General features: G+C 42.2%; 1 protein-coding gene across 1 annotated transcript in view; it reads left to right on the top strand.

Annotated features, from left to right (window-relative positions):
• Nucleotides 1-12,759, top strand: part of LRBA (LPS responsive beige-like anchor protein) — a 747,979-nt gene that overhangs the window by 691,694 nt on the left and 43,526 nt on the right. The window contains exons 49-50 of the mRNA XM_018061590.1: nt 3,689-3,778; nt 8,150-8,342. Of these exons, the coding sequence (XP_017917079.1) occupies nt 3,689-3,778; nt 8,150-8,342 (283 nt within the window). The remainder of the gene's footprint in view (nt 1-3,688; nt 3,779-8,149; nt 8,343-12,759) is intronic.

Here is a 12,759-nt window from a genome sequence, read left to right as displayed (position 1 = left end):
ATTGCTCAAAGTCATCAGTCTCTAAGACTTGTTGATTTTGCCTTAGATCATGGTTCACATATTTATCCCTTTCTCGCAAATAACACAGCTTCGATAAGGATTGAGGTATCCAGTTTTGGACTGCTCTCTGAATCTCCAAGGAGATCTCTCCAACTCTGGCCACTTAGCCCTATAGTATACTTTGAAATGCTGAGCCAGATTTCAGTTTTTTTTTTTTAATAATGTATTCGTTATTATCACCACTCTCATTGTAAACTCCTGAAGCATTTCTTCCTTTTCTGTTTTAGCTGTGTGTAATGGGGATCATGCTAAAGCTCCAAACCCAACAATATTTTATTTAGTGCCTTGTATTTGCTTGGCATTGTGCTAAACACTTTATAGGTATTACTTAATTTTCCATATAATTCTCCAAGTGAGGTATTATTATTCTATTTTATCAGTGGGGAAACAGAGATTAACCATCCTATTCAAACACAGCAAATAAATGGGAAAAATCAGGATTAGCAGTCTTAACCAATTAGCTCCATAGGCCAAGTGTGTAAGCTGCCTGTTCCCCATTCCCCTTCTTTTAAATGAGGGGAAATGTATGTGGGCTGTTGGGCCAGGACCACTGAAGGCAGCAGTAAAGGGAAAGGGCACTGGCTTTGCTGTTTTTAGAAGTGCCTTAAAGTTTACGTTAAGCCAGTTGTGAATCCATGCATCTTAAAAGAACAGTGCTCCCACCTCCTTCTCTGTGACTACCTTCGGCCTGCCCACCAAAAGGTTGCCCTTTTGTGATATTTTTTGCCTCAAGATTGTCCTTGATGTTGGTCATGAATTGATTTCACTCCATCAATAAATGTTTTAGATACTGCTCTGAAGTGGCCCTCGTCTCTGCTCCTCACTTCCTGGTGACTTCTTTTCTGGTTTCTAAAGTCTGGGGCCAGCCTTATCCCCTGCCAAGCCATGCTCTCTAATTGTGTGTGAGCAAACGCTTAATGATGATGGTGATGTTGACATTAGAGCTACTTTATTAATTCATTCATTGAGTTGTAAACTCATGCGTTTTCTGTGTTCAGTCTTATCCCTAGGCCATGGCATTGCCCCTAATGGATAAGGAAGAATAGCTTACTGGTTGAGAGTATGAGCTCCTGAATCAAGCTGCATACATGCAAAATTTGAGCCTGCTGTTGAATTACTGTCTGACCTTGGACAAGATATTTAAGTTCTTTGTGCATTATTTTTCTTTATCAGTAAATAGATACAGTAAAGTACTCACATCATACAGTTTAAAGATTAAATGAAACGAGATACTAAAATCACGTAGAAAAATACCTGGCAAATAGTAACTACTAAATAAATATTTGTTATTGATGTGTGTGTGTGTGCTCTGCTGTGTCTGACGCCTTGCAACCCCGCAGACTCGAGCCGGCCAGGCTCCTCCATCATCCATTGGATTCTCCAGGCAGAAATACTGGAGTGGGTTGCCATTTCCTAATCCAGAATTATTGTTGTTAGTAGCCCTCAATGAATATTGGTTGACTGCATATTGAGTCTAATCTGTACCAGTAAGCACTTTGCTGCGTTTTTTTTGCATACATACTATTTGCTCCTCAATATCAAAATCACTGCAGATGGTGATTGCAGCCATGAAATTAAAAGACGTTGACTCCTTGGAAGGAAAGTTATAACCAACCTAGACACCATATTAAAAAGCAGAGACATTGCTTTGCCAACAAGGGTCTGTCTAGTCAAGGCTATGGTTTTTCCAGTGGTCATGTATGGATGTGAGAGTTGGACTATAAAGAAGGCTGAGTGCCGAAGAATTGATGCTTTTGAGCTGTGGTTTTGGAGAGGACTCTTGAGAGTCCCTTGGACTGCAAGAAGATCCAGCCAGTCCATCCTAAAGGAGATCAGTCCTGGGTGTTCATTGGAAGGACTGATGTTGAAGCTGAAGCTCCAGTACTTTGGCCACCTGATGTGAAGAGCTGACTCATTTGAAAAGACCCTGATGCTGGTAAATATTGAGGGCAGGAGGAGAAGGGAACGACAGAGGATGAGATGGTTGGATGGCATCACTGACTGAATGGACATGGGTTTGGGTAGACTCCAAGAGGCCTGGCGTGCTGTGGTTCACGGGGTCGCAAAGAGTCGGACACAACTGAGCTGAACTGAACTGAACTGAATAACACTGTGAGGTTGATATTATTATTATTATCCATATCTTACAGGAAGAAAATTGGAACTGAGGTTGAATGACTTGCCCTGGGTCACATAGCTTGTAGACTGTGAGCAGTCAGTATTAGCACATGGTCTGTGTGACTTCAAAGCCCATGGTGCTTTTCCCATACCACTCAGCTTTCACAGAGGCCTTTGCAGTCCTTTCTGCCTAAGCCAGTCATAGTGCATTCCTTGAATTTACTGAGCTAACTGCATCAGACTGTTATTCAACCATCCAAGTACATGCTCTGCTTTCTATATTAGGAATACTTTCTTCAAGGGCAGAAACACTGATGCCTCATATGCTGTTTGCATCATTGATGATTGCGATTGAATACGTAAATGGCTGAACTGCTATCACTGTTTCTTAAAAGATGGTGGTAAAGGACTAGTAATGGCATCCTCATCAAATAGAAAAGGAAGTTAATACTGCATACTTTTATTTCCCTGTTTATGATATATTAATCGCCTACAGTTCTGCAGAGCACATAAAAATTGAAATACCTGTTTTCTTAGAAATTAAAAAATAGCATGACAAACATATCTTCCCTTAAAAAGAGATTTTCTTCCTCCTTTTAGCCGAGAAGTTAAAAATACTGCTGTGGGGGAGTTGAAGTCACCTTTATATGTCTCTGCTTCCTTCTCTCCCCTCACACATACTGAGGCATTTATTCATTCACCCAATTTTAAAGATCTAAGAGTGAAGAAAATAGATAAGGTCCTTGCTCTCACGGATCTTGTTTTAGTGGGAGGAGACAGGCATAAAAAAGTAAAGAAATAAAATCATTACAGACAGTGACCACGTCTGGCATTTCAGAGTTTTCTGTGATGAGGCTGGGAAGTGAGCACGTGGGCTGGGTGGACAGGAGTGAGGGGCTGGCAACAAGCAGCTTAGGCACACGTCTTCCAAAAAGAGCGCACACGCGGTCCCTGGGCTATTGCTTGGATGTAGCATATGGCTTTTACTTCGCTGTTCATCCACCTAGGTTCAAAGAGACTGTCAACAATAATGCTCTTCCCATGGCAAAAGTAAGAGTGTCAGGAGATTTTCACAGGTGCTCTGTTTCTTTCTTCTACTTCCCAGGGTGAGATAGGGCCTAGAATCAAAGCAGCGCTTGGTTTTCTCTGTACCTGTAAAAGATTAGCCTTAAGTCAACAAGGATGATGCAAGCAGGGGGGAAAAAATGCAAGAAAATAGAGATGGAGCCAAAAAGGACAATTTCTGATTGTAAGAGCTGGTTTCTGTTTCCCATCATGGCGCAAGATGAGAAAGTTCTGCAGGGTTTAGGAGGCACAGCTGCCCTGGCCCTGCAGAGCGGCCTCAGCCTCATTGCCCGGCCAGGTGCTCAGCCCCACTGTGGAAGCACGGGCTTGATGTCCAGTGGGAAACAAGCCAGAAGTAAGGGCTGACATTTCCAGGGGACACTTGTGGTCCTTTTGCCTATAATTAGCACCTCTTAACCCTCAAACTTGCCCGTGCCTTTTTCAGGCTGTGGAAGCACAAATTCGAAGTTTTGGGCAGACACCGTCTCAGCTGCTCATAGAGCCCCACCCTCCCAGAGGTTCTGCCATGCAAGCGGTAAGTGCAGCCTGCTCTCTCCTCATTTCTTGCGTCTCTTTGAGACCCTGCTTGACATTCTTAACAGTCTTCCGTTGTACTTGAGCTTCTCCACCACACCTTGGCCTGTTCTTCTAATGTACTATTTGTGAACCTGGTAGCAGCCAGCAAATACTCCCTGTTCTCCTGGACTCTTAAGGAGGGCAGACATTGCTCCCGTGCTCCAGTATTTCATCAGCGCGTCATGTTCTGTGTTGCAGAATGAAAAGTTCCATCACTGTCTTATATCTCCATTCTGTGATAGAGGGTGGGTACGTTTTCTGGTTGGATCCTCTGAGTGCCTAGATTAGTTTCCCTGTTGTGTTTACTCTTTACATCCCAATGTTTTCACTTTGGGAATTTTGAAAGTAATCCTAATATGTAGGCTATGTTACTGAGAGTCGGGAACCTTGGAGGAAAAAAATGATGGTGTGATATACCAAATACCCAAAGCTTAGTGCCTAGAATGGTGATTTTTCTCTCCTGTGATTCTGAGGGGTAGATAGGCATTTCTTCCCGTTCCCCTTGCCTCCCTCGTGCACTGCTGCGGCAGGTGCCAAGAGGCAAGACTCTCCTTCCACGTGGTCTTTCATCACGCAGGTTGGCCCAGGCCACTGCCACGCGCAGTGTTCCGGGAGAACACTTTCCCTGACTCCTTGAAGCTTGCTTTTGAACTTGCACAGCATCATTTATGCTGCTTTCTGTTGGCCAGAGCAAGTCAGAGGCCCGCCTAGAATCAGAAGCAGGGAAATAGACTAGAGCTGCAAAACCTGTGGCTATTCCTCCTTCATGTTTCCTGAAATTTCAGGGGGCAATTCTTTCATGACAAAACGAATTCAGCATAGGAGCACACACTGCGTGGCATGATAAAAATATTTCAAGTGTAGGCTATAGGTGTTTTATTTTTCCTTGAATTGTCCATCAATAAAACAGGTTGCTCATTACTGTTCTAAAGTAAGAACGGGGACATAGAGTCTGTTTCCATAAATGCAATGAGTATTTAGAATAGGTTCTGATTCCATGTTGGGGCTTAGAATGTAGGATTTCGCTGGATGCTGGGAAGGAGAGGGGCAGCCAGCAGGGCCCTGGATACAGATGTGGTCCTCTCTGCCTCCGACTCTCTGTCTCTTCCCATCTTTCCTCCTCCTTTGTGTCTTTTCCCCTTTTCCCATCTTTGTCATCATCTTTCTTCTTCCAGGTCTTTTTTCCCCTTCTTGCTCTAATGATACGAATTGACCATTACTATAAACTACAAACGTTTGAACATTTATTTGCGTCACCTTTTCCCCTCAGTGTTTTGAAGCAGGGGAAATCATATTTAAAAGAGCATAAAGGGTAGCTTTTAGTGAAAAGACGACACAGAAAGCGGACATTTGGCAAGAACAATGGAAGATAATGCCGTAAAAATAGTAAGAATGATTTATGCTCGGGGACTGGAATTAGTTTTAGTAATAGCTTGTCAATGAGACGCAGGCTGCCGCAGTGCTGGCTAATGGAAGCACCTCCCCTGCTCCACTGACTCTCTACCTGGGTCACTGCACGGCCTTGGTCACTGGGGCCAAGAGGGAGTCCCTCCTGCCAAGCCGCTCTCCGTGACCAAAGGATGACTGGCTCTCTGAGGCAGATCAGCCTTCCTGTCCCGGGGGTGGGAAGGCCGGGCCGGCACACGCTCATTTGAGGACGGGAGGCCATCTTTCCCATTGTCTTTATCCTCTGCATCGAAAACCTGAACTCTTTTTCAGACCTGTGCAAATTGTGCTTTTCCCTCTTACACATATGTGGGTGGGAAACAAAAGTGTGTTAGAAAGAAAGCAGAGTTGTCAACAAGTGCACACGTAATCTGGGAAAACCGAACGAAATCTGGCTATAGTGGTTTCCCGCTTCTATGTCAGAAGGGCTGGCAGGGGCCCGCAGGGTTGATGAGGGTTTCTTTCTCTTCCCCCCGTGACTGGTTGTCCTGCTCATCAGCAGCTGTCACCATCCCTCTGGGCGAACCCAGTATGCCTGGCTGGCTTTTTCTTGCATCTAGTGCCCCTCATCCCATACTCACTGGCTACGGATGCGATGGCACTCCCCAGAGAGTTTCTTGCTCCTTGCCTCCGTTAGGCGCTCTCATCAGGCTGAAATGCACAGAACTACCGGAGAGCCAGCATGTTCTCAGGATGCAGGAACAGCTCTGGATATGGTGTCTGCAGCTTTCTGTGGAAGAGGGCTCTTCCTTGCCCTGTGGCTAAGAGTTGGCCCACTAGAGGCACTGTGTACACAAGACATTCTTCCTATATGTTGGAGATTTTTCCGTGTTTTTTTAAGGGCATAAACATTGGAATTATTCAATTTGAGCCTGATTGTATTTACAATATGAGCTGTTAAGCTCAGAAATATGTATCAGCTTCCTTTCAGTGAGACTTCATGATGTATGTTGTCATCTGACTTCCTCAGAGTTTATAAATTGACTTTGGTAAATATTATTCTTTTTTTAAAACCCACACAATTGGAAAACACAGTTTGGTTTTCTGAAATGACATTCATTTCCTTTTCTCCAGACTTCATCAAAGCTAGCTTATAGGAAATTTTGTTTGTGGTTGGCTCATTGTTTCTCATTTTTACACAATTTCACAGAAGTCCTTAAAACCCTGTAAGGGGTTCTTAGCATAACAAAGATTACTTATTGATATCAGAGGTTTTGAAACTCGAAGACCCGAATGTGTGTTGCTTTTACTACCATTTAGATGAGTCCCCCCATCAGTGATGACTGCAGCGCGCACACACGCACACAAATGCAGCAGAAATTAAGGCCGCCTCGTGCTGTGTTGAGGGCAGGAGCCGTAATACACACCAGGTGTAGTAATTAGCAGGCCCGCGAGGGCTGCCTGTCTGTCTGCTTTGCTGCTGTTGCTGTATCCCCCTGTGCTTTCCACCATCAGATAGTTGGATTTAATTGAGGCCACATCAGATGAGGCATTACTGACACCTTTAATTGAATGAGCATCCAGGGAGGATTAACTCATAATATTGATTGGCTTTTAGCCACTTGCTCAGAGGGGTGTCTGGGTAGCTTATTAGTTGCCTTTATTTACACCTTTATGCAAAGAGTGCAAATAGGAATTCTTAGCGCAATATGTTTTTCTAAGTACTCTTAATAACTTTTTTAAAAGGACTGATAATAAAAATGCAAATGTATTTAATTTTTTATTAGCAGTTCTGAATGAATACATGTTAAATGTATGTGCCTACGCATTTACATATACCTGGTGTTTTGAAATATGGCAATAAGAGAGCAGCCAGAAGCACTTCATCAAGGTGTTTCGATTCTGAATGATACTCATCAGCTATTAGAAAGCAGACATGGCTGTGGAGAATTGCTGAAAATGCACAGTGCAATTACTGTATGATAGCACAGTGCCACAAAGTATAAATAAAGCCAGTAAATCAGTGTGGTGGTGTGTATGTCTCAGATTATGACATATGGTTTGTAGGAATGTTCTAAATCCTTAGCAGTCTTCCAGATTTATTATGTTGCTAGCTATTAGAACAGTGTTTTGTGCGTCATTTCAGTTACATTTTGCTTTTCAAAGGAGAAATCGAAAGGCTTGAGCTTTCATTTCCTTACCGACCCGGAGGAGAGGCATCTAGGTCTTTCTGTTCACCCTTAGCTGCAGCACAAAGCAGTGGCATCTGCATTATAATAGGGCAGTGTTTATGACTTGGTACACTATATAAATATATTGTTTCTACAAGTACACTTAATTATGCATTGCTTTGAAACACCTTTATAATTAAGTTTGTGCATCACGTTCATAAATTATTTCTCTACTGTAATAATGTATGCTGTACAACTGTTGTTTATAAATAGATTTGTTAATTAATTATCTCTTTATTTAGTTGTCAAAATCCTCATACTGACTCAACACAGCTTTTGATAGTCTTTGGCGATTACCTTGGCTGGCTTTTGTGCCTATGGCCTGGTCTCATTCTCATATTATTATCTCATGCATAGTAACTGTTGGAATGGTTTAACACAATCCTCAATACTTTGCCTATTTAGAATCTAAATCAAGTCACTCTTTTTAGTTCTTCTTGGATGGGGTGGGGAAGAGAGTTAATAAAAATTTATGGGTTTTTAAAGTGACCATTCATGTATTTTACTTCAGTCACCTAGAAATTCAACTAATGACATGTGAAAACCAGACAAATCCTGATTGCTGTTTCTCTGAGCCTTTCTGCTCACTGTGCTCTCACTGGCAACTTGGGTTAACGTGGTCTTCCTCTTCTTTTCCTACACCCTCTTTCTTTCCTGTCTTTCCTTGTCTTTCCCTTCTCGTGTATTTGGATCTTGTCTTGTCCACTCAACAGTATCTCCTCCTGCAGAGTCCATTGATGTTCACAGACCAAGCTCAGCAGGATGTTATCATGGTCCTAAAGTTCCCCTCCAACTCCCCTGTCACTCACGTGGCGGCCAACACCCAGCCTGGGCTGGCAGCTCCTGCTGTGATCACAGTCACTGCTAACCGGCTGTTCGCCATCAACAAGTGGCACAACCTTCCAGGTAAGTGAAGACGTACCCTTCTAAGGCACAGTAACTGCTGAGCACTGTATAAAGATAGTGTAAGTGTTAGTCAGTCAGTTGTGTCTGACTCTCTGTGACCCCATGGACTGTAGCTTACCAGACTCCTCTTGTCCATGAAATTCTCCACGCAAGAATACCGAAGTTGGTAGCCATTCCCTTCCCCAGGGCATCTTCCTGACCCAGGGATCAAACCCAAGTCTCCCACACTGCAGGCAGATTCTTTACCATCTGAGCCATCAGGGATCCAAAATACATTGTTATATCCACCTACATATATTATATCTCAACATTTAAGCTTTTTAGTTTTCAAACATATTAGTCTGAATCAAAATGTTGAATACTTGGAAAGGTTTAAAGAAGTCCCTCTGAAGCATGTATTAATAACAAAAGTTAAAACACAAACTGTTCTCTGGCATCTAGTGATTTGTCTTTACTCCTTGGAGATAAATATTATCATACACTAATATTCCATGTCATGTCCATAAATAGCCTGTATTGATTTATCAGATGCTCCTTTTTTCCCCACGTATTCATTTGCTCCATATACACTTCTCATTGTCGGCCGTGTGCCTTTTTATGCAGGGCATGGAACTATTTGTTGTGGGTGATAGAAAAAAGGACACATAAATTACACAGCCAAAATACTATAAACCCTTAAGTATATCCTGTTCTTTCATGAAGTGCTGAAGAATTAGGGTGACTAAGGGCAAGATACTGAATTAACCATTAGACTCATACACTATCACAACTTGCAGAGACACGAGAGTTGGTCTTGTCCAGGCCCACATGCTACCCCTGAAGATGCAGAGCCCCGGGGAGCCTGGCTTGTTCAGTATCACATATGGGGCACTCAGTGGCAGCGCCAGGTTTGAACCCGAGTTTTCTGACTCACATTTTATGATCATTCCTCCATGATTTATTGCCTCTCATTAGAACAGGAATGTTGGGGTCTGGATTTAGTACTGTTCCTTGTGGCCACTGGTTAGAAATTCTCTTTTTAAAGAAGGAAAATCTTTCACAGTCCTGAATTATAGGGTTTTTATCCCCAAGCCATTGTTTTAGGTAGGAAATTTGAAAGGATAGCCTTTAATAGTCTGTTAACTTGTTATTAAATCTGTAAAGTGTACATAAAGCACCACCCATTATAATACCTGAAATGGTTGCACAGATATGAATTCTTGAACAAGGGTCTCATGCCACATTAAATGCTAGAATGTTTAGGATGGAACAGAACTGAATTGATGTTCAAGTGAAAACTAGATGTACTAACTAACTATGGTCAGTAAGGTAATTTGGTGCCCTTTATGAAAAATCCATGGTTGGTGTCAGAATTTCTTAAACATAGCCATTTTCCTGGCCATTAGAAATGAATGATCATATTTGATTAGAGAATAGATTTCATAAATGGTAGAGAAAGTTAAAATTGAGATACATATACTGTCTCTATTACTAGGTCCTTTTATTCCCTTTCTTCAAGTGAACTTACCTTGCAGCGGTAAATGTGTATGCAGATGACATATTTTGGGACTAAAGATTATAATTTGATTAATGAATTTGATTTTTTTGCTGTTGTTTCTCTAAATACCACTCATTAGAAGAAAAAGGTGCTGGTAGTGTGTTCTGTCAGGCACACAGAGGATCATCTTCCTGCGCTGTGTGCAGTTACCTTAGAGCCTGGCATAAGCTCCAGTGTGTGTGGCACCAGGCCCCTCCCAACGATGCTCATCCTGGGTGGCTGCTGTGGCAGCTCTGGGAACTCGTTCAGTTTAAACAGAGCGACAGTACGTGTGAGGAGAGACAAACCTTTTCAGCTGCTAGGAAGCCCCAAGCACTCTGCATTCCTGGCTTTCGTCTAGCCTAGCAGTGAGCAGGAGCTGAGCCCGCTCCACCAGCAGTGAACAGGAGCTGAGCCCGCTCCACCAGAGAGCTGCTAGGCTGATCCTCAGGTGCCAGGCTCCCTCCCTCCCTGTGTGACTGAGCTCCTGACCCTCCCCTTTGAAGCAAGCCCGTGGCCCTGCCTGGAAGGCTGGCTGCCCTTACTGCCTGCTGGTCAGCCCTTCTTCTCCCTGCTCGCCACTGTCCTCTAGACCTGGAAAGTGATTCAGGGGCAGCCTCGTTCTGCTGGAGTGCCCCCATATGGGACATCCGACTTCTCTGAGCCCAGGCTCGCTTCTCTGTAAGATAAGAGGAGAGAAGACGGCGTATGCTTTGCCAGCTCCTTGCCTTGAATCCTCCCCATTGAGCCTTCTTTGGGTCTGTGCCTTGCGTCACTGGTGGGTTTTGCCCCTGTCCTCTGGCTTTATAATATGATGTGGCCACTCCTCACCAGATAATGCAAAGAATGATAGCGTATGGAAAGACGCAGGCGATTCTCTTTCTACAACATGCTCCCCAGTTCTCAGTACACCCACACCTAAGAATGTTAAGTGTCCCTTTTATTAAATCTGAGCCTCATTTCAGGTATGCCATGAGCATACCTGATCTTTCATCCTAGCTTTTGCTACCTTTACCTCACAGTGTGCCTTGATTGAAACAAACGTCAAAACTTCCTAACAGTCTCTTCAGTGAATATCAAATTCATGTCACACTATTTTTTTTTTAGTTTAGATTCTGATTCTTTTCTGATAGTCTCTGATTCCCATAATTCATTCATAAGACAGCTAGTTCTTGTCAATGTAGTGTCTTGAGTCCTGATTTAGAGAAAAAAATCATCTTTATCCTTCCATCTCATTCAAGGGACCTTGAGGAACATCCAGAAAAAATAAAATAATGGCACCTAACCTTCATAGAGCATTTTCTAGCTTCTGAATACTGTTTTAATCGCTTCACATCTATTAGCTCACTGAATCCCCTCGACAACCTTAAGATGTAGGTTCTATACTTAGGTTGAACCATACAAAATTGCCATTTTAATAGGTCAAGCCATCAGGTGTTGGTGATTCCATGAGGTTCAGCCTAACCCATTTAACAGAGCAGGAGCCTGAAACAGTGAGCAGACATGACTGGCCAAAGGCCACATAGGCAGTCAGCGGCAGAAGTGGAACTTGAGGCATCACCAAAAATAGCTTACCCGCTAAATCTCTTTCACTGACAGTTTGGTTTTAATGTTTCTGTGATCCCAGATTCCTAAAGACATAGAAACAGCTTCTCAGGGTATTAGTGTTGATGGGCACTGGAGTTGCTGGGGTAAATGCTGTGTTGGTAAATCAGAGGCCGAGCTTTTCCCTGATGAGTCTCTGTGTGCTGTGATTTCTTTACTGGCAGAGCTGTAATCAGCAAAAACAATACCTTTAGCGAAAGAGGGAGTCCTGAGGCTTTCATTTTTCATCTACTTTAATATCGTATGTATACTCAACTATAATTTTTAGTGCTAATATGATACTCAGGCATTTTATCAGTATTACTGATATTCAGGTATTTTATCATATTAGTGATCTTCCAAAAGATCATTGAAAAGGCCTTGAAAAGTTGGTATTTACTAACAGCGGAAATGCTGACATAATGATTTTAAAATTAATCTAATGAACACATTGGAATGTATGCCATTTTTATTTTCAGCCCCTCAAGGACAGTCAGATGTCTTAAAATCTGAAGATATTAATATCATCTTAATCTTAGAATCTGATGATATTAAGCAGAGCTCTAATACCAACCAAGCAGTAGTTAAAATGCTTATGAGTCTATAAAAGGCAGATATTGACCAAAGTGAATGGCTGAGTCATTGGAGGAAAATCTTTTGGAAAAGGACCAAGAATTTAACTCTCAAAATTACAAAGCTGAAAAGATTATCTGTTCTAAACCCTTCATTCTGGGGCTTATGATTTGCCCAAGGTTGCACAAGTGGCCAGTGGTCAGTCCTGCTTCCTACAATACCTCTTATCCACCAAAAACCCTTCTACCTTTCACGGGGCTGCAGCCTATAAAATCTCTTTTCCATCACAAAATAGGTACCTCTGAATCCTTAAAACCATTTTGAAAATTAAACAAACTGTCCTTAGTATGGATTGATTTTTGTTACTCATTTGCTTCTCATTATTTTTAAATGGAAACCATGGAAATATTAAATATTAATAAAAGTTTTTTTTCAACCGCAATCAAATCTTCAGGAAAACGTTTCAGCCAAATGCATTTAACTAAAACATTTATCTGCAGATAGCTTTCTTTATTTTTATTCCAACTTTCAATTGATTGATTTAAGTGATGGATGAAGCATTGAATGTTCTTTGACTTGGAGCTTTCCCTTTCTCCATCATAAATTGACGTTTTTGTGGATCCTTTGTGCTGCAGCATTCAAAACTGCCTTTTTAAGAAGTAACAAAAAAACTAGTATTTGCTACAGTCAGCAGATGGTTGTCACATTTTGTTTTCAGCGCTCTTTACCACTTAATTTTGTTTT

The sequence above is a fragment of the Capra hircus genome, chromosome 17 (assembly GCF_001704415.2).
Source record: "Capra hircus breed San Clemente chromosome 17, ASM170441v1, whole genome shotgun sequence".
Taxonomy (NCBI): domain Eukaryota; kingdom Metazoa; phylum Chordata; class Mammalia; order Artiodactyla; family Bovidae; genus Capra; species Capra hircus.
Note: the sequence above shows the minus strand (reverse complement) of the source record. Positions and strands in the feature narration are given on the sequence as shown.